At 40.1% G+C, this 22934-nt stretch overlaps 1 protein-coding gene across 1 annotated transcript; it reads left to right on the top strand.

Annotated features, from left to right (window-relative positions):
• Positions 1-3899: 3899 nt before the first annotated feature.
• On the top strand, positions 3900-21744 carry TMBIM6 (transmembrane BAX inhibitor motif containing 6). The gene is made up of 10 exons (XM_044677598.1): positions 3900-3952; positions 13181-13262; positions 13487-13595; positions 14680-14800; positions 17033-17081; positions 17169-17266; positions 17450-17529; positions 18427-18527; positions 18940-19015; positions 19819-21744. Exons 2-10 carry the CDS (start codon positions 13207-13209, stop codon positions 19840-19842), a joined length of 714 nt encoding a protein of 237 aa, XP_044533533.1. The 5' UTR covers positions 3900-3952; positions 13181-13206; the 3' UTR covers positions 19843-21744.
• Positions 21745-22934: the final 1190 nt, after the last annotated feature.

Here is a 22934-nt window from a genome sequence, read left to right as displayed (position 1 = left end):
CCCACAGAGTCTCTATTAAAAGGGATATTCCTTAAGAGAAGTTCAAGAAGATTCAGTCTTTACACTCACCATGTGGAATTCCAAAGAAAAGATTTAAAAACAGTCTCACCAAGGTCTCAGAGTCCCAGGTCCAGGTCACAAACCAGAAGTGCTCCTTCAGGTTCCATTAACAAACCAGAAGAGAGCTTGGCTCACTCAACTCTCTCTTTTTAAAGGGGCCTCTTTTGTGGCCCTTCCTGTACCTTCCTCTTAGTTTGTGTGTCCAATCTCAACAGATGCTTTTCTTAGGACTGCCCAGGAGGCAGTCAGTAAATTCTGGTTTGTCACTCATTCTAACACACGTGGGTTACAGACCTCCCAACTTATGAGTTAAGTGGAGATGCTTTCACCTTTGGTGATTAAATCTAAAGATGGGCAGGGTGGATTTAATTTCATTATCATACTGCCTGATCATCACTCCCTTCCTGCAGTTACTTGAGCTTCCTAGAAATGACTTTTTATTTATTGCAAGTATTTTCCTTCTCACCTAAGATTATAGAAGATCTTATATATAATCATGAGTAAGGGACATTGTAAGGAATATCTTAAAATTATAAAAGGGAATTCTTTGTTCTCTTTGCCTAGTTGGAGCTAACACTTTGGTTAATCATACCGCTACTTAGTACCTCCCTAGATTGTGAAGACAGGATTAACTCTCCTTTGTCTATCTTTTGATTGAATCAACAAGAGCTTCAACTAGGTGGAGGAGCTCACAAACCACTTAGAGAATTTGCACCCTCAGAAACTCAAACAGCCAGGAATCTGTGAACCCTTTTGATGAGTATTTACCCCTCCAGAAGGTGAGAACTGGTTCCCACAAACACTTCCCCCAGGGCAGTGCTAGACAATTTGGAAGCTGTGATTGGCCCCTGTGAAAAGGAGAAGAGACAAGAACCCACTATAAAAGACCCTGAATTTTTGGGACTAGGGGAGTCGAGTTCAAGAAGGAGCTGGACTTCAAGAGGGAAGTCAGCTTCAAGAAGGTTGGCTGAAGGAAGAAAGTTGGCTTTAAGAATTACCTTCAGCTTGAGTCATTGTCTTGACCTGCCTCTTGGAGGGAACTTGGGTGAGTGGATAGCTGGCTTTCCCTTCCTGTCTTCTGGAGAGAGTTTAATTTCTGTTGAAAGTTAACAAATCCTGGCTGAGTCGAGGACTAGAACAATATTTAGTTAGGTAGGCTAATATCTTCTCTACTCTTTTGTATTTCTCTGTTTTCACTCTTTCCACCTCTTTTGTAAATAAAAACTATTAAAGTTATTTCAACTTTGAGCAATATCAGCAACCACCACTATTATTTATAAACTTCATATATTTTAGCCAAACCATTAAAATTTAATCCTTACACAATCTCACAACAAATATGTGATTAATTCCTTAGTCAATTTGACAGGACTATATTGTTTTGGCCATGGAATGAAGGTAACTGGAACTACACATGAAAAATCTTATTCTTGTTTGAAAGGAGTCCTCCTACTTCTTGGGCCTATATGTCAAAGAAATAATTTATTGACTGGCAGAGGACTCTGGAATGGTAACAGAGGGCAGAAAAGTGCAGTAGGAAAGGGATTTTGTTTTTCTTCTCCTTACTCATACTACTTTCCTTAAAACCAAATCCAGAGACTGGACCAAGAGAGAACAAAGCATCCAGGATCATTTCAGTTATCAGTTCTTTAGATTTCAGCAGCCTAGTAGACTTTTCATAATTGAATTATACAAACTCTCAGTTATGGATGGCCAGAGATCTGTAATAGGATGGAGATATTGCCTTCTTTACACATGGGCTTTTCCCTAGATTCTTTCTCTCCCTTCAAGGACCTCTCCCCGAGGAGAATCTGGAAAGATGATTCATTTCTCTTGAAAACTGGAAGCCAGATGACCAAGGATCAAGTTCTCTCCCAAACTATTTTTACTTCTACCCCTCACACGGAGAGTATAGAGTAATGAGTACAATGTTATGCTAATACACAATACAATAAAATAATTAGCATTTATAAGGCACTTTCACTTTTACAAAGTGCTGTACATATTATCTCAGTTGTCTAGTCTCCACCAATAGGAGAGTTCTATGAGCTCCTAAATAGCCTTTGAGCTCCTGTTGATATGCTTTAAAGAGTGGGCACTCACAGTCTCAGTCATAGTACATCCTTTTTATATTTATATTTTCAGTCCCTAGACCAGTGCCTACACATCGTAAGACACAGAATAGAAATATTGGAACTGAACTGGCATGGCAAATGAGCTACATGTTCACCATTCCTATAAGGACCCAAACAAAGGTTATTGGATTAGGTTTTAGCTAGACAAGGGTGGGTCATTTTAAGGGTGGGGTATAATCTTCATCTCCAGAGTATTAACTTGGAAATAACACAGAACTACCAAAGTAGTTAGAAAAACCAAGTGTTTAATCAGGAAAGGGACTCAGAGCCTGAGACAAAGCTTTTGCAGGGTTTACACCCTGGGACTCTGGGGACATTATCCCACGGAGTGACACTGTGCTAGATGACTACTACAAAGGAAAAAAGAATTTGAGGAACTTGTCTACCTTTTGGGAAACCAAGGAACAGGGAAATTTGATTGACATTAACATGGTTACAAGATATGGGAGTGTTCAAACTAGCTGACATGCTACTAGCCGGCTTGGGAAAGAGACCATAACCAGAGGCTGGGGTATCCGGGAGTAACCTAATTACAATAGACACTAAAAGGATAGTCCCCAGGGGCAGCTGGGTAGCTCACTGGAGTGAGAGCCAGGCCTAGAGATGGGAGGTCCTAGGTTCAAACCCGGCCTCAGCCACTTCCCAGCTGTGTGACCCTGGGCAAGTCACTTGACCCCCATTGCCCACCCTTACCACTCTTCCACCTATGAGACAATACACCGAAGTTAAGGGTTTAAAAAAAAAAAAAAAAAAAGGATAGTCCCTGCCCAGGTGTTGGTCTTTTGGGGAAGGACCTGATACAATGGGGAAAACTAATATAAAAGGATATTTAGCAGTTGCTTAGCCCCACCTGAGATTATCATTTACCTTAGGGTCTATTGTTCGGAGACTAGCTAAATCTGAAACTTCCCTCCCCATGAACTCTTATGGGAACAGGGCGGAACTTGGGGTCTCCACTTACAAGCTAACCCTAAACTTGGGGGTCATCAGATCTTACTAGGCTACAAGTTTGGGGGTTTCTAGATTCCACATTCACAAGAGGAATATATATTTTTATTTGTATAGACCAGCTCTTATCTAGCAAAGTGGACAGTAACGATGAATAATGGTTTGTTGAGGGAGCTGATGGAGAAACATGGAGTGGAGAACAAGGCGCCACTTGAAATATTTCTATCTCGTGCACCAGTCTTTGTTCCATGTCTTGAAAAATGGAGGCACCTGTCAGACCTTTTAGGACCAGAATACTCCACTCTTTGGATTCTAATTTTAGACTGTTGCTTTTTCTAATGAACCCAAATTCGTTTTGCTCTTGCGTACCTGATTACGGAGGAGTCCCGGGAACTGTCGCCCCAAGATTAGGGGCTACTAACACACTATGACAGATAGGACATGCTAGACTCTACATTTACTGGGTTAGGGATGGCGTCAGTAGCTGCAGATCACGTCAATTGAGGGGAAGGGGGCCGGAAGGCGTCGGAGGGCGGAAACTGCTTTCGACGACGATGATTGGCCGAAAACCAAGGTTTGATGGATAGGCTTTCTAGCCAATGGACCTTGAGTAGCTGCTCCGTGTTTACGGAGCATCAGCCAGTGGGTAGGCACGAGAGCGGCTAAGGACCAATGAGGACTAATGAGGCGGGGTTAGGGGCGGTATTTCCAGAGAATAGGGCGGGGAGCTAGGTAAAGGGGCTGGAGCGGAGCGGAGGAGAATTAGTGACACATCCGGCGCTGGAAGGAGTGGGTGGTGTGAGTGGCAGGTGAGGAGCTGCGTCGTGGTTAGGGTCTGAGAGGGAACGGGAGAAACTCTTAGGGACTGGTGGAGGAGTCCCTGGCGCATCTCGGAATCTGGATGCTGCCCTGGGTTTACCGATGCTAGGAGGGGAGGCCTACCCAGATGTGCGGTTTCGGGGAGGAGACGAGAGCTGGCGTTGCGCCTGCGCCGCTGCGTGTGGTAGCAGTGGGGGAGGGTAGGACTCCCCCCACCCCCACCTGCGGCGCCTTCCTTAGGCCGGTTGGCTACTCGGGGTCCCCTTCCCACCTATCTCCCTCCCCCAGCCTCGAAGAGGGGGATGTGGATCCTGCCGGGGCCTCCCTGCTTTGCTGGTGTGGGCCGGGGCGCGGCCCTCTCGGTTCGTCGCTACTGAAACTGAGCCCTGGGGCCCCCGGCCACCCCTGCAGGGGCCGGGGAAACATGGGGCTGGGGGCGGCGGGGAGGGTGGGCGAGGGGCACCGAGGGCCCAGAGCTGCCCCGTCACGGTGGGGGGGGAGTGACGTCACATCCTCCTCTGTGACACCCAAGCTTCCTTGGTAACTTGAAAGACCAACTGCAGAGGCGGGGAGGCGGCTAATCAATAGAAGACCGGGCCCTCGGCCCAGCGTCCCGGGGCCCAAAGGGCATCCCCGACCTGGCAGGATTGGTTACCTTTGGACAGGTGAGACGCCCCAGCCTTCCCTGAGGCTTGGGAGAGATCATCGCTGCCAGGTGTGTTAGGGCGAAGGTTGAGTGACTGCAGCCAGAAAGGTTGGGCTGCACTGCCCTTGGATGAGCTCGGAGTGGGCCTAACTGGGACTTTGAGGCAAGCAGAGGGGGCGGCTGTAGGAGTCACAGTCACTGCTCCATTTTAAGATAGAACATTACTTTTTCCGGTCTCTTAAGTGATTTTTTTTTTCATTACCTAAACTGTTTAGCCAGAAACGTGGGCCAAACAGCCTTTGAAACTAAAAATAGGGGGAGCAGCTGAGTGGCTCAGTGGATTGAGAACCAGGCCCCAGAGAAGTCCTAGGTTCAGATCTTCCTAGCTGTGCGATCCTAGACAAGTCACTCAGCCCCCATTTCCTAGCCCATACCTCTCTTCCACCTTAGAACCAATACACACAGTATTATTCAAAGACGGAAGGTAGGGGTGCAAAAACAAAACAAAACAAGATATATAGGCTTATTTGGGTCACAGGAGAAAGCTTAGACGTTGGGTCAGAAGACAATGGTAACCATTATTATCTGTTTCTTCCTTTGCAAAATGGGAAATAATAATACCTACTACAGAATTATGGTGAGGAAAGAACGGTATTAAGCTACCAAGAACCATATCAGTGCAAGCTATTTCAACTGTTAGGAGTCAGGAAGACTTGTTCAAATTTGGCCCCAGATGCTTCTTACTTGTCTCAACCTGTTTGCCTCAGCTTCCTCATTTGTAAAATGGGGTTAATAATAGAACTCATCTCGATAATTACTTTTTTAAACTCTTCTGTTTTCCAAACTTTAAATAGCCTAAGATAGAAGGGCTGGGCAGGAGGTGTTAAATGACTTGCCCTGGGTCACAAGGCTAGGAAATGTTTGAGGTCACTTTTGAACTTGGGACCTCCCATTTCCAGGCTTGATTCTCTATCCATTGAGCTACCTAGCTCCTCCCTTGAGGTAATAATTGTAAAGTATTTGGCATAAAGTAAGCGTTTTATAAATCTTAGCTATTCTTATTGCTTAATGAATATTTTGAAATTATTTTGCCATTTTCTTTTGTTGTAGACTTTACAGAAGCTCATGTTTAGAACTTCATTTGCTAACATTAAGTACGTTGCTCACAGCACTGAAGTAGGTAGCATAAGAATTCTCTTTATTCCACATAAGAGAAAATTGTGTTTGAGAGGTTCCTTCATTCTCTGAAATGTAGTCTGTAAGTTGTGGCAACAATCTTTCATTCTTAGAGCGGAAGCATACCTTCTTTCTCTACCCTTTCCTCATTCTGACTGTTTTGCAGGTTTCTTTAACTGAAGACTAGGAAAGGTGAGACAGCATGATATGGTAAAAAAAAAAAAAAAGCACCAGACACACTCATGTAGAGAGCTATTGGTCTAATTTGATGAACAATTTTGGAAATATAAGTAAAAATTAACGCCCCCATCTGGACCCAGCAAGGTCATGTTCCCCATATATACAAAATATAAAGAAGATGTTCTTTTTATGGTAGCATAAGGCTTTTGAAACACAGTGGGTACTTGGCAATTGGAGAATGGTTGAACAAATTGTCTCTGAATGTAATGGAATATTGTGCCATAAGAAATGATGATTGAAGAATTCAGAAAAGGTTAGAAGAGTTGTCTGAATTGATGCAGAGCAAAGTAAGTAGAACTAGGAAAAAATTTACATAATAACCACTGGATTGTAAAATAAAATAGTATTTGAAAGACTTCAGATTCAGAGTTCAATGATGAAACATTTCTTGTCTCTTGGCCAAGGTAATGGACGTAAAAGGGGGATGGTAAGGCATATTGTTCACATGATTGTTGTATTACATTTTGCAATGACAGTGACATTAAAACCTGTTCCAACTTGAAATCAGGAGTCAGTGGTTCAAACCCCACCTCTGACACTTCTTAGCTAATATGGATAAGTCACTTAAAAACTTATCCATTCCTTACTCTTGATTATTCATCTCTAGAATTGGAGCAATACTTATTGTAATTAATGATGTATGGAAGGTACTTAGCACATTTTAAAATGCCAAAGCTGGAAGGAAGCTAAATATCAACTATTAGTATTAATAAAAATGAAATGAATCAAAATGTCATTGTTCTTTTTTAGCACTCAAATTTTCCTAAAATTGTCAACATGTTTTTGGCTTTTCTAAAATCAGTTAATCAACAAACATTTATTGAGCACCTACAGTGCAATCACTGTGCTAAATTTTGGAGATATAAAGATAAAACAGGAATAGGCCCTACCCAAGAGGAGCTTACATCAGAGGAGATAAAAACACTTGTATATATATGTATACACATTCATAAATGTGTAGAGGTACCCATATGTGCTATTTATGCATGTAATAATTATCATGTATTTATAAAATACATAGAGACCATATAGATCAGGCTGTGACTTCATTAATATAATGCAATTTTGGGTGAAGATGAATAAGCTTTTAATATAGTTTTACTTAGATTTTCAAACATTGTTTATTAGCCTAAGGGCAGTTCTTTTTGTCCTTATCTTATTGCTGTAAAATCCTGTATCACTACAGTTCCTTGGAAGGAACCTGAAGAGTTTCATTTTATTTCATAAACTACTCTAGGGGATTATTCTCTACTCCTTGGGGAAACTGTAAATTGGAAGAGTAATACAGATTGGTCATTGAAGAGTATACAGGAAAAATGAGAAGGGACTATTTGTAGGGTTTTTGGGGGGGGGGGTTACAGAATAGGAGATCAGGGGCAGCTTGGTATAATGGATAAAGAGCTGATCAATTTGATCTGGGTTCAAGTGCCACCTTTGATAAGATAGATACTGACTCATTCTGAGTAGATCAATGCTCCAGACAACTCTCTTAAGATTATAAACTGCAGAGAAGGTTTGCTTTGGTAGCTCCCTACACTGATGAAATAATGTGCCTATCAAACATTAAGAGTTTCCTGTGTACCAGTCTATATGTTTATGATATGGGTGTTAAAATTCCATTTTCAACAGTTGTTCATTCTCTTAAAAATTTTCTCTTAGTTTCACTTTGATACAGAATATGGTAGAAGTGGGCAAAAGCCAATTTTGGGGTGATATTTTAGCCTACTGTAATGGACTCCTTCCCCCTTCTCAGTTTTTACACACAACTTTTTATTTATAAGCTATTTATTTATATTTATAAGAATATATTTATAAGAAAGTAGAGTATTTTATAAGAATATATTTATAAGAAAGTAGAGTAAGAGAAGGATTGTTTGATAGTTTTGCAACAATTTTTGAAGGTGTAATAACTCTTGAATGGTCAGCTTAACAGCCTTGGTATTTGTAAAGTCATATAGGACTTATATAAGCTTCCTTTGATACTGGTACAGGGTGACATTCCCTTCCCCCTCAAGTCCTAAAACCTTTGTGTAAACCAGAACCTTTACTATCCTAAATTGGCTTCTATAAGTGGGAGTGGAAGTATGGGTGTGGTACCTGGACCAGTTATATTACTGGTCATAGAATCCTGAATACTGTTCTGGCTCTGTGCTAAAAGAAACTTTTCAATTGTTATTCTTTGGTAGTGCCATGATTATTGTAGTTATTTAAAAATTTTCCTTTTTATTATTATGCACTTTGACACAAAAAATGAACATGAAGAACAGAAAAAGAAAATTTCATGGTATGTGAAACTGAATTTATTGTTGTAGTTATTGTTAATGGGGAAATGGGTTAGATTCCTGGGAAGGCTGTTTGGTTTCAAGTCAGCCTTATGGATTTGACCATATTTGAGTCCAAGAGAATATGAAGTAGTTTCAACTTATCCTTGGTCTGAAGACACCAGGAAAGAACACATTTGTTTTTGGCCGTTTGAGGGAATTTTAAGAATTTTTCCAGATAGCTAATCTGTGATGATCAAGGTCTAGACCAAAATGAATCCCTTAGTCTGAAGCAGAACTCTTCTATTGATCTAGAAATAAGCTGGACTCTTTAAGAGATGGCTTGGTCTCAACTCTTATATTCATTCATTAGTCAACCTCATTCACTTTGTTGGGGACAGAAAGTATAGTATGTGTCATTGTTGTTGGACTAAAAATAAATAGCCTGAAGGAGAAGGGGAGGTATAAAAGGGACTTCAGAGGTCATCTAGGCCTACACTCTCATTTTACATTTGAGGAACTTGAATTTTGTTAATCATCTTTATAAGAATGTAATGCTGTATATGTAAATGTGATCTCTATAATGCTCCTAAATTGAGGCCTTTAAAAGGGTCACTAATGGAAACATTCTCAATAAATATATAAATTACTTCACTAAAAATTACTCATGAGTAAGATGATTTAATCATTAATACTGATTGATTAGTAAGAAATTGTGAAAAACAAAACTCCAATTTTTTCCACCATGAATTCTATTTGTAATTTGTCATTTGTAATAATTGCCTTATTCTTTTAATGATCAGTGGTAACAGGGGGAATGTGACTGGAATGTCACTATTAATACTACCCAAATTTATCTTTAGTGAAAATATATACTCATTTTGTTGGGTTTTGTGATCACTAACTACATATGCCGGGGTAATTCTGTTTTCTCTTTTTTACTCTCATCAAAGGAAAGTTTTCTTTAAAAAAAAAAAATCAAAACACAATTTGATCTATATAGGTAGTACTTACTGTCAGTGTACTCTTCACCATTAATATTATGTGAACACCTACTATAAAAGGATGATTTGTTTGATACCTACCACCTCTTGGATTTTTTTTGTCCTTATATTAGGCATTTAGGATAAAACTAAACATAAATCACAAAATAATACAGTACACTACCTATCTACCATTTTTATTATGAAAAAGATACTTTGTAAGCCTTAAAATAGGCCTAATGTATGTGAGAAGTATTTATTATCATGATTTTATATTTCAAGACAAATGAGTGGAAGGTGCATAAGAACAATATAACAAGTCACAGGCAGTACTGAGGAAGATATTTACCACCAAACAAAGAAATCACAGTAATACTTAAAACAATGATTTCTTTTTTACTTAAAAACTGACTTTCCTTAAGCTCTTGCTTTTTTTCATAAAGAATTTTGCCAGCAGAGAGATTACGTAGCTCACAATACTCTGGTTGAACTTTAGGGGAGAGTATATATTGGGAATACTCCCTAACAAATTTCTGGGTTCTTTTATATCTCATAAGGATGAAGGCATAAAATGAAGTTATAAACATTAGAAGGGTTATCATGAAGACAGCTTATGTGGATTGAGAGCCTGGGCTGTAGATGGAAAGTCTTAGGTTCAAATGTGGTCTCAGATACTTCCTAACAATGTGATCCCAAGCAATTCATTTAAACTGTCCCCCACTCCCCACCCCATTCGGGCTCTTAGGACTCTTCTGCCATATACAATATTGATTTTAAGAGGGAAGGTAAGGGTTCTTAAAAAGTTAAGAGAAATTGAAGAGAATTTTACTTGTCTGAAACCATGCTTTATTAAATAAGAGGTATGTAGATTTCATAATTGCCTGGTGAAATCCCCAAACCAAATCTAATTGTTTTTACCAGTGGAAAGACTGGTTATGTTGTGGTGTTATGTTGGTGGACCTTTTACAATATCCTTTGCCTCATGTTTCTTTCCAGGCAGATTTTTCTTTGACAAGAAAATTATAGTGTTGAAGGTTTTTTGAGATTAATGGTAGATTAGTTTCTATAAGAGTTCAGTTATATCTGAGACAAGAACTGGTAGCAGTGTTCCGCATAATCCTCTAATGGGGTTGGATTTGAAGAATTATTTACCTTGATTGATTATGACTGACTGAGAATCAACTTGATAAAATAGTTCTTATTTTTAAACCCACCCCATACTGTGTTCCTTCACTGTTTTCCTCATCTGAAATGTTATCTGGAATATCTGAAATGTGGTTATTTCTTTTTGAATAATTGTGGTTCCCTCTTCCTTCAGTCTCCCTTTTAAGGTGTGAAATAATTCAGTCTTAATTGAGTTTACATATCTGTGATCACTGGGCTGTATGTTCATTCCATCAGACAGCTTTTAAGAAAAGTCAATCTTAAGCATAGTAGTAGAGAGCAGATAGAGAATTGTCAGGAAAACCCTGATTTGAAGTCCCACCTTTGATCCTGGGCAAATCACAAAAACCTCTTAGTGCTCTAAGACTAAAAGTTATAGATAAAGTACCTGCTTTTGTTGGTACCTCTCTTTCTCCTCACTTGGGAGTTCTTTATACCAATTAAATCACAGGTCCACTCCCTTTGGAACAGATTTGGAACAAACTAGTTAACATATTCCACTGAAATTTTAGAGGGACTTTTAATATTTAAGTGGTTATTTACATGAAGGTCAGACAGTGAAAGTTTTGTATTACACTAGAAATTGTTTGGCTCAAGAAATTCTTGCTGACCTTGGCTCTTCTTTTCCTTACCACTCTGTGGTATCTCACCGAAAAGAGCCTGTCAGACACTCCTGGGAAGCTTCAAAGAATGAACTGGGAAGAAAGTTGTTTTTTCTTCCTAATACCTTCCCCTTAGACGAAGGATCCAGTTACTTGGGTTTACTAGAATTTTGATTTTTTTTTTTCCCTTTCTAAAGTAATATGTCCTGAAATTAGAAGCAAAAAATAAATTCTTATAAATTAGAAATTTGCATCAGAATATAATGTGTGGCTTTGAAAGCTGCTTCAGAATCCTTGTAAGGTCTGTCTAGGGATATCATTAGGAGTGCTAATGGCACTTTCCAGATGCTGGATTATGCCATCCTGTAAGAGAACTCCTCAGAGGGCTTGCTCATCATGGTTATGGAAGGTTATGGTTAGCTTGCAACAGCCTGCAATAATTGCACCATCTTGATCAAGAAAACCCAGAGTCCCATGACTTTGAGAGCGGCAGTGTTAGTGCACTTGGGCAGTTGACAGCACATTTATCTCTCCAGGATTTTGATCAAACAACAAAAACATTAAGGTGGGTAGAGATAAAATTAGCATAACCAAAGGGTGGGGGGACATTGGAAATAAATTTGTATGCCATGTACAAAATGATGCTGACTTGTGGAGGTGGAGTTGGGGTTCTTGGTAAAGCATGCTGGAGATGTTTGAGGGAGAAGGTTCATGTTCTTGTTAAGGGAAACATTGATTCAGTCTTTTGGTTAGTGGCTTTGAGTTTTCAGTACCAACTGCCTTAAATTGTATTTGTGGTTGATGATTAGAATATGTATGAAGGATGTTTTATAATATTCTAGATGTCTTATAAGCAGTGTTTGCATATGTTTTTACTTAATGGAGACATCTATTTTAAAATAGAAAGGAGCCTTAGAGGTTGTCTAGCTTAGCACCCTTATCTTAAAGATGAGAGATTAAAAGACTTGTTCAAGATCACATAGGTAGTAAGACCCAGTTAGGTGGCTCAGTAGATAGCCAGGAGGTCCTGGGTTCAAATTTGTTCTTAGATACTTCCTTGCTGTGTGACTGTGCCTAGTCCTTGCCTCTTTTCTGCCTTGGAACCAACACTTAGTATTGGTAGTAATACCAAGGTAAGGAAGGAAAAGTTAAAAAAAAAAAATCACAGATAGGATTTGGTAGAGCTGGGGTTTGTGAACTCAAGTCTATGACTCCGAACCAGTACTTTTCTACCTGCCTTAGATAACATACATTCTGAGGATAAGGCAAATATATAGGAGATTGAGATTTAGTATGGGGAAAGCCATTTATTATTGTGGTATAGAGTTGGTATATATAGTATATCTTTTGAGGGCTGAACATACATTAATTATAGAAAGAAAATTCAAAGTTCCTGACCGACTTTATGGAATTAAAAATCCCAGGCTATATTTTTGACTGCAGTAAAGTGTTAGTCCTAATGTCCTGGAAGTAGTCCAGTTGGTAATTATGTTCCTTTCCCTATGTGCCTTGCACAGACTTGTTTTAGAGAACTTGTTGGTTTTTTGTTTCCTGTATTGCTTGTGTAATTTTCATACTAGAGTTGGGATATAGTTGTTGTATTTCATCATCAAGGCAACTGAGTTTATTTGGAATCTTTTACATATAAATGCTAAAAATTTTGTGTGCATGCTAAAGTGGTGAAAACTTCCCTCGTAGAATCAATGCCTGTGTATTGGGTCCAAGGCAGAAGAGCAATAAAGACAGTAGAGGTTAAGTGACTTGCCCAGGGTCACACAGCTAGGAAGTGTCTGAGTACAGATTTAAACATAGGACCTCCCATTTCTAGGCCTGGCTCTCAATCCACTGAGTCACCCTGCTGACCTCAGTACATATTTTTTAAATGTAAATACTATTCATTGTCCAGTTCTGTCATTTTGGAATTCTTTTGGGTTCTTCAAGTTCACTTTCGTGCACTTTTAATGAAACTTGGGTTTTCTCTGGCACCTGGAAACAAAATGGCAAAACAGTTCATATCCCAGGAATTAACTCTGGACCTCTTTGATTGGATCACTAGTGACAAGTGATTTATCTATATCGTCCGCATTGCTATCATCATTAATCTTAACCTTTTTTGTCTTTTGCTACCTCTCTCTTGGCCCTGCAGAGTGAAGGCTGTGCCCCACAGACACCATGAACATGTTTGATCGGAAGATCAACTTGGATGCCCTCTTAAAATTTTCTCACATGTAAGTGTTTTGACCTTAACTGTTCTGTGCATGGCTAACAGACAAATCTTTTCAGGAATCATTTAAGGTATCTAATTGAACAACCTAGAATTGCATAATCATTAAAAAGTCTTTGAACTATTTTAACTTTTAGTACCACCCCCCATATTTTGTAAAGATATATCTATTTATTCAAGTATGGCCTTAATTATAGAGTACCAACTTTTATTTTCATTATCATTTAGCACACCTTCTACACAGCAGCACCTGAAGAAGGTCTATGCCAGTTTTGCCCTCTGCATGTTTGTGGCAGCCGCAGGGGCCTATGTCCATGTGGTCACCCATTTCATTCAGGTAAGAATACTTGATTGCTGTAGAACTTAAGGAATTTGCTCAGCACATTGCCTCAGGCTGATGTCTAACCCACATCCTTGTCAGTAGCTGGGGAGAGAACCTTCATCAGCATCAAATACAAGGTGAAAAAGGCCATTGGATAGTATGGCAACAACTTCCAGCACATACCAAAAATAGAACACAGAATAGTGTGCTACAGAGAGAGATGTCCCAGAATTCTCCTTAACATGTAGTTTTTTTGTTCTGTTCCTTCTTTCTCCCACCTGGACATTCTCTGCTCAAGACATCATGTGGTGAAGTAGGGGAACATTTGAGCTTTAGACACAGTAATTCTGATGATTTCATGGCTTTAGAATTCTCAGTCATTATAATACTTAGGAAGTATGAGTAGAGATTTTCAGGAAAGTCAACTTGTCCATACTTTCAAAAAAAGAGTTGTAGGATTTAGAATCATTGAAAATAGTTTCCAAAGAAAACCACACATGGTCAAAGTCACACTGGCCAGGATACATACAGGATTTAGAGTTAGGAGACTTGACTAAGAATCTTGACTCTTACCTGAGCCACAGTTCCCTCATCTGTAAAATGGGGATAGCTACCTATTTAACTTAACAGGTTTCTGGGAAAGATTATGTAGAAATATCATTCGATTTCTGTATTGTGAGTTATTAAAAATGAAACTGCTATAGTTTAACTCTGTATCTGTTAGGAAAATGCAAGTAATAAATAAGGTTATTATATCTTACCACAAGTGAGCAGACATTCCCAGACTGACAGTAGTTTTGCGGAAAATGTCCCACAAATGTTTTTACATTGCAGAAATAGGAACAGTTTTCAGAGCAAGGTTCTTGATTGGCCTCATTTCTAAGGAAGACTATTTCCCACTTATTCATGGGGAAAGTTAGTGGAAGCTGGGGACAGGGAGAATTGGAAACCAGAAAGGGCAGCTCTTGCTTCAGCATTTTTATTACAAGAAAATCATGAGTATTTTAACTTTGGGAGCATTTGGACTCTATAATAGAGTCTCTTGTAAAGAAAACTCTTCTTGTCCTTCAAGTATTTAATTGTCTATTTGACTCATCAGGTTGGCTTGCTCTCCGGCTTGGGATCTTTGGGATTGATGATATGGCTGATGGCCACACCACACAGTCATGAAACTGAGAAGAAGAGATTGGGTCTTCTGACTGGATTTGCTTTCCTTACCGGTATGTAAAGTAGCTGAATTCATCCTGAAAGGATTTGTTTTTATATCCCTTTAAAATATGAATGTATTCTAGCTGTGTTTATGCTGTTCTTTCCATGAATGATCAATCTCTTCCTCCCTGCCAGTCTGAAGTATACATGTCAAAGCCTAGTTCCTAAGATAGTTCTTCCCCCCCCCCCAAAAAAAAAAAAGTTTCCAGTCTTGGATCTGAATTTTGTAGCATTTAGAATAGGTACTATACCAATTTGCATTTATTTTATATCACTTGTTCTTTTCCTACTAGTTTAACATTTATGATACAAGAGTAGTCAAGTTTCTTGGGATGGGGTAGAAACTTATAGTTCTAGGCAACACAATAGGCACTTATGCTCAAATAATTGAATACTGAGAGCTTAAGCAGAAACGAATAATACATCTTGATACGAATAATACATAATGATGGCAAAGTTAGGGGCAGCGTGGTGGTGTGGATAGAACTCCAGGACTGGAGTCAGGAGGGCCTGAGTTCAAATCCAGCCTCATGTCCTAGCTGTGTGACACTGGTGAAGTCATTTAGCCCTATTTGCCTCAGTTCCTCATCTGTAAAATGAGCTGGAGAAGGAAATGGCAAACCAATCCAGTATCAAGTTTTTGTGTTTTTTTTTTAAACTTTTATCTTCTGTTTTAGAATCTATTCTGAGTATCAGTTCCAGGGCAAAAGAGAGGTAAGGGCTAAGCAATTGGGAGTAAATGGAAAGTGTCTTTGGTCAGATCTGAACTCAGGACCTTCTGTCTCCAGGCCTGGCCCTATAGCCACTGAACCTTCTAGCTGCCCCCTACTCTAATATCTCTGCCAAGAAATCCCTAAATGGGGTCATGAAGAGTTGGGACAAGACTGAAACAACGAAAATGGCAGAGTTTAGAAAAGATCAGGCCCTGTGACCTGTCAGATGAATTTAAGCCATTTAAGCAAGCTTCAATAAACCAGACCAATCTCCACAATCTCTGTAGTAGGCCAAACATTCATGTCTGGTCTTGTGATCAGCCACTCTGTAGTATATATTGAAATTCATCTTGTGGGGGATATGCTTGTTACTTAGTCTGTTTTGGGGATTAAAAAAATTCTGGCTAGTAAGATATTGTCTTTGCATCACAACTTTATAACCTAGAATGGGACAGAGGACCCAAAATATATAAGAATTCCTAATGAAATTCTAGTTGAATACTACAGGCAGTATGTAAACTCTAAAATGAATGACAGTATTTTCAAAGTGGTTAGAATTTGGGGGCTAATCAGAGAAGACTGCTTGGGGGGATATAAATTAAGAGTAGGATTTTGAAATTAAACAAGAGTTGCAAATTGAGAAGCATTGGGGGGGACTGGGAGGACATTGCTAAAAATTCACATTTTCTTAATGCTTTGGGAATAACCGAAATGGCAAGTATTGTTATATTCATTTTGCAGATGAGGAAATAGGCTCACAGAGACTTAAGTGATTTGTGTTGTGATCACAGAGTTGTATCTGTAATCTAGGGTTCAAAAACTTGGATCTCCTGATTGATTCTGCTCTTCTAAATTTTCTCTAGAACCAAGACATGATCACTGCTATTTCTTAAAAGTGATTAAGTAGGTCTAGTTGACTATTTTTACTACATAGGAAACCATTTTCTGACGCTAAGGTTGTTCCTTTTATGATTTCTATCCTGGACTTGAATTACTCTTGGTTCCTACCACTTATTAGCTATGTGATTGTACACAAATCATTTAACATTTCTAAGTCTCTATACTTATTCACAAAATAGGGCCAGTTCTGTCTACTTCATAGGATTTTTTCAAAGCTCAAATGAGATAAGAAAAAGTATTTTGTAACTGTAAAATGGTATATGGATGAGTTATCATTCCTGACACGTAAGTCTACGTTGTTCTGAGTCCTCTTCAGATTTATGATTAGATTTTAAAAATCCTCTCCCTGCTAATATTTTCTGCTGTGTCTCTCATTGTTGTACATTATAGCTTCTAGTTATTCAGAGGCATATCTGTGTCTAGTTAAAGCAGCCCCCCCAGATACATTGTTTATATAAAAACCTAACTGGGAAAGCAGGAGGAAAAAGGTAGACTTCATTATAGTTTGGTCTGCTTCTGATTTCATGTGTATTTGCATGTAGCTTACAGGGAACTGGTTCCATGGGTGAGAGAAGTTTTTTCAGTAACTGACATTTAATATTGGATTGTGGGATATTTCTTATTTTTTAGGAGTTGGTTTGGGCCCTGCCCTGGAGTTATGCATTGCCATCAATCCCAGGTAAATGATCTTAGAGTTTTTCATCTGTTAACCTTTTTATCCCATTACCAGTCTGGCAACCCTCAATCTCTCCCTTCTTTCTTGTAGCATCATTCCCACCTCCTTCCTTGGCACAGCAATGATTTTCAGCTGTTTCACCTTGAGTGCACTCTATGCTAGGCGTCGCAGCTATCTCTTCCTAGGAGGTAAGGAAACTGAAAAGTTAAGAGGTTTCCCCTTGTTCTTCATAGAGGCCTTACTCAGGCTGTCTTGTTTGTTGGGCCTTGATTGTTCTTGGAAAAGGAAGAGCTGGCTCTCATAGGATGGATGTTCTTACTTGTGTGTTTGATCAGGCTTTTCTCAAAGTAGCTTTTTGCTGCCTTTTGTAGGTATCTTGATGTCCGCCATGAGCTTGATGCTATTTTCCTCCCTTGGGAACCTCTTCTTTGGATCTATTTGGCTTTTCCAGGTAAATTATTTACATGCGAAATGAAATAACTGAACATTATCATTTTGGCTTTGAACCAAAGGCCTTTAGGACTAACAGTATTAGTTTACTCCTTTATTCACCAGTAAGCCAGAGGAACAAATTTGAGTGTAATCCCTGCTAGTTTGTAAGCACTTCTCCCTTAGTGCTTAACATTGTGCTTCAGACATCACAGTAGGTATTTAAGTATTTTTGTTTTAATGGAACTATATTTTTATGAAAAGGCCCTATCTACACCACCAGTGAGTCTCATTGGCCCCTGAGATCCAGAAGTCTTCTGCCATAGGTGGGAATATGTACAAAACAAACAGGCATGTGTTAGTGACTAAGGAGAAGCTAAGGTGTGAAGAGACTGTTTAGCCCAGCAGTAATTCCCTAGAAGTTAAATATCTCTGGAGATTCAAAGGTTGACCTTAGAATAATCTCTTGTTTTATTCCAATGATCCAATTCAGTTTATAGAATTATACCCCAAAAGGATCCTAATTGATTTTTCAGGTTTCAGTGCTCCCAGTTGTTGACATTAGTTAGAAATATTAACATTTTCAAGTGATCCAAATATGTAAAATAAATCCACTGTATTCTAGGGAAACTTCACTAACTCATACTCTTATCAGGTGAAAGGCTCTGAATTCTCTGTCTCCCCATCTTTACCTTAAGATGTCTTGTCGGTCCGGGAGAGCATGACAGGCATCTGAGATTTTTATCAGTAATAAGTATGCTTTGATGGCATTGTACCCAGTGAGACCCAGCTGCCATGATGCCAGTCCACCCAGAAGAGTTCATGTTCTTTGCTTCAGAGGACTGTGGCATTTTCACTGAACTGAAGTTCAATACATGTTGATAGCATGGTAACCATGTTCCCATTCCCTTTCTGCTAGGCAAATCTGTATGTGGGACTGGTGGTCATGTGTGGCTTTGTCCTTTTTGATACTCAACTCATAATTGAAAAAGCTGAGAATGGAGATAAGGATTACATCTGGTAAGTATGAGGACATTAAGTATTTTAGTAAGTTATGAAGGGGTAAAGTGTGTGACACTGGTTTTCCTGTTTCTTCCCTTCTACTAAGAGGATCTGGACCCTTTGGGTGGCCTTAAATCTAAACTGACTTTCTTCTGGATTCGAATAGGTTAGCCTGTAGTGGTTCTAGCTTTTTCAGTGCTGACTTGGATTTGGTTAAGAGGTAATTAGCATGGGAACAAACCTTCCGGATTCATGGCATGTACCACAGCTTTTAATCATCTCTTAAAGATGCCAGACTAATAGCTGACTATTAGAACATTGTAGAAACTAAAGAAAATGAGGGAAAAGGGTTCCTGATTTTTGTTGTTGTTGTTCTGTGGACTTTGGGGCTAAGAAAAATAGACTTCTTGGCTTGATTTCTCTTTCCCAGGCACTGTGTTGACCTGTTTCTGGATTTTGTCACCCTTTTCCGGAAACTCATGATGATTCTAGCAATGAACGAAAAGGTAAGTCAGTCTTGTCCAAGACTGAGGACAGTGCCCTTCTAACAAGGCATCTCCCTCCTTACATCTTGAAAACCTTTCCTTTGAAAGCTTTTATAATGGGCCCCTGGGTAATGCTGGGAATAAAGCAGGTGGTGAAAAGGAAGCATTTTCTGATACGGGTGATCTGAAGTCTGAATAGAAAAGTGCATATTTCTGTAGCAGTAAATAAAAGTTCAGACTGGAAGAAAAAACATAATGGTCAGGAAAACAGTTGTTCCTCAGAATATTTACTAGTGACTGAGATTATAATGGACCAACCCACACAAACTTGCTCACAGTCTTTATCCTTAATATACATTAGGGAAACTGATGATGGAATGGATGAAGCCAGTGAGGTAATGAAACGACTTCTTTCTACCTAGTATTTAGCTTAAATGAGACATGATGGAACAAGGCTGAGGTGCCCTGGCAGGGCAAAGGCCTTGTTTTTCAGTTGGGCCCTTTTAAAGCTCAGTCCGGGAGAGCATGACAGGCAGCTGAGATTTTTATCAGTAATAAGTGTGCTTTGATGGCATTGTACCCAGTGAGACCCAGCTGCCATGGTGCCAGTCCACCCAGAAGAGTTCATGTTCTTTGCTTCGGAGGACTGTGGCATTTTCACTGAACTAAAACACTGACCGTGGGTGTTAAGAGAGGTGAGCTACAGTTCCTAGTTATCATAAGCTGGGCTTCCAGGAGCATCTAAGAGTTAGATGCTGGCAGGGTTGTTCTGCTTAAGTTCTGGGAGTGTAGTTTGGGTTGACTCTGTGATTCTCTTCTTTTAGGACAAGAAGAAGGAGAAGAAGTAAGACAACTGTTCAGCCTTTCCCTCTTTGGCTCCCTTCCCTCATCCTCTCATTTCCTCTTTGCACACATTACAGGTGGCGTGTTCTGTGATAATGAAAAGCATCAGAAAAGCTTTTGTACTTTGTGGTTTTCTCTGTTTTGAGTTTTTTTAATCAGAAAACTGATTAGCAGATTCTAATTTGGAGTTTGGCTTCATGTTCCCTGGGATTCCATATCTCTCCTTTGTCCTTCGGCAGTCAGTCCCTGGTATGTGAAGAATAACTGCGACCAAGCAGAGGGAGCAAGTTCCAGGAGTCTTCTTGCTGGCATACTTTATTAGTGGATTTGAAATTTTTCCTTGCAAAGCCTCCTCTTCTCACTTAGCATTATTTGGGCTTAATAACTATTCCTGTGGGTGGGAGATACCGGAATTGTGTGTTTTTAGCAAGTTGAATGGAAGCTTACTTAGAGAAACCCATAGCTCCTCTTTGTGTTTAGTGCTCTTGGAATTGAGCCTCTGCCTGCCAGCTCCTTAAGAGATTTGCAAACAAAGTGAACTGGTCTTTCTACCTTAGAAGAAGCTTTGTGGAAGGCACTTTTACCTCCGAGCCTTTGTTGAGTCACTGCCAGGCTGGCAGACACACCATCTTGCCCCTTATTCTCAAAAAATCCTGGTTGATGGATGTTCCTGGAATCTCTCTCCTGGCTCTTGTTCAGGGAACCTACCTGATCAGACCCATTAGAGTAGGAAGATTTTCAGCATGTATAGAAATGTTAGTTTGCTGGGACAGCTGCAGCTCCTCCAGAAACCTGCATGTTACCTGGGATCGTGCTCCCCCCATTCTTCCTCTCAGAAGTGTAGTCCAGCCTTAGTTGCTAAGTAGCCCTCCCTGTGTTGACTGTCGTTAGAATGCTGAGAGCGTCTTGGAGAGCTGGGCCCCAGAAAGAGCTGAAATCCAGATCTGCAGTGAACTTTGGGGTCTTTCTAACGGGACCTTCCAGGCGCATCTCCCAATGGCTTGCTGGCTGAGAAGACAGTAGAACCCGCTTCCATTCAGAGGTTCTTTTCAGCAGGGGGAGGAGCTGCTGCCATAGCTGAGCAGCCAAGTTCTGAGCTCTGTACCAGGCTGGAGATGTGAGCAGTCAGGGCAGGGTCCTGAATCAGCAAGCAGATTCCTGAATTCAGCTCAGGGATGGCCTTGCTCACTGACCAAACAAGCAAGTGACCCAGGTCCCTGGGCCACCTTGCTCTGGTTGCACATACATGGAGGACGCTCTTAGAGACCACACTTTGAACCGGAGGCAGATGGCCTCCCATTTGACCAGGGTTCCCAGAATAGTTGTGAGACTGTACTGTAGGAGAGATGAAATTACCCCGGGCTCCTTGCCAGCAACCCTCTGTTCTTTGGCTCTTCCCTTCCCCCAGACAGAACAGAGTTCCTGGGGAAGCCTTTGAGGTGCTCAGGACGGCTCTGCCTCTCCTGTAGGTGGCGGACCCTTGATTGAGTGGTTGCCTCTGATCCCAGGGTACCGACCTAGGTAGGACTGCTTCTCCCCTCGTGGTCCCCGCAGCCTTTTGTCCGTGTATTTGATGTTGCTCTGCCCTTGCTAAGAAGTTGACTGTGTTAATGTCTCCTGAAGCCAAATTCCACCTTTTGTGCTTTTTGCTTGGGATAAAAGTTTTTCTTTAGAAACAGTGCCAAGAATGACAAGAAAAAAAAATTCTACTTTTAAAGAGAATGCCTAACAGGTTTTTAATACATTAATCACTGTAACTATAACTATCACTTTCTTTTCTAGTTTCTTGGTTTTCAGCTCAGGCTGCATTCTATAACTCATACTGTGAAGATAAAGGTGTTTTTGATTCAGAAATATATGAAATCTACAAAGTCTTAATTTGTAAAAAATAAAGAAAAAAATCCTGAGTCCGTCTTGGTGCTTTGTGGGTGTGTGTACATATACCCTTGCCACTGAGGCCCTGCTTAGCTAGGGATGGGGCTCCTGCCTGTCAAAGGGCTGGGGCTCTAGCAGAATGATAGCTTCCACAGGCCACTTTCTTCAGCGATGGGCTTCCAATAAATTTGTTGTTTTTAAATAAAAACTCTTCCCTTCTGTCTTCAAATAGATACTAAGGAGCAGTTAAAAGGGCCAGGCAATGGGGGCTAAATGACTTGCCCAGGGTCAGGCCAGATTGAACCCAGGACTAACTGACTTCCAAGCCTGGCTCTATCCACTGAACCACCTTGTAGCTCCAAATTACTATTACCTGATTTTTTTCCTTAGTCTTTAATTCTTTTAATTTGAAGATATTTTCCCAATTGCACGTAATAATCATTTTCAGTATATGTTTTCCAAAATTATAAGATCCAAACTAGCCACCCCTCTGCCTCTCCCCCCCCCCAACCTGGGCCAGACATTAATTGATTTAATTTTTATACAAGCAATCTATTAACTCATTGATGTAAAAAAATTTCCCCCTGCAACTTGAGGTAAAAGGACTTTTGCCTAGGGTTACACAAACCTTCTGTGTCCAGGGACCTTAAGGCTGGCTGGCTGCCTTTTTGACAGATACGTTTGCAAAGCTGCACATGTTCACTTCATTTGAGCCTTACAATAGAAGATGAGAGGGAGATACCAAAGGTGCCACCACCAAGGGTAAAAGGGAACAGCCGCTGAATACATTTTACTTGTTTTTTTCCCTTCATTCCTGCTGCTTCCCCACATTAGCCTTCTCTCCCACTGTATCCTGTCACACAGCTCATTCCAAAAAGGTAACATCACATAAAAGTTGGAATACTTTTGTGCCCTAAAAAATCGGCAGGTTAAAGGAGGCAATGGAATGAAGTGAAGGGAAACAAGTACACCAAGGGAATAGTAGCAGCTGTAGAAATGGAATTTTGAAGAATAACTTTTTTCAGTCAAAAGATGCCTTTTCTAGTGGGAGGGAGGGAGGGAGATACAAATTTGAGGTAACCAAATTATTAAATCACTTGATTAATGTAACCAGGGAGGTGGTTAAAGAGTTTGGCTTGACACCGCCTAAGGAAAAGCAAGTTGGATTTTTTTTAAATGCCTTTTTCTAGACCCACTTCTCCACTTTTTGGTTGTACACTCC

The sequence above is a fragment of the Gracilinanus agilis genome, chromosome 5, assembly GCF_016433145.1.
Source record: "Gracilinanus agilis isolate LMUSP501 chromosome 5, AgileGrace, whole genome shotgun sequence".
Classification (NCBI taxonomy): Eukaryota; Metazoa; Chordata; class Mammalia; order Didelphimorphia; family Didelphidae; genus Gracilinanus; species Gracilinanus agilis.
Note: the sequence above shows the minus strand (reverse complement) of the source record. Positions and strands in the feature narration are given on the sequence as shown.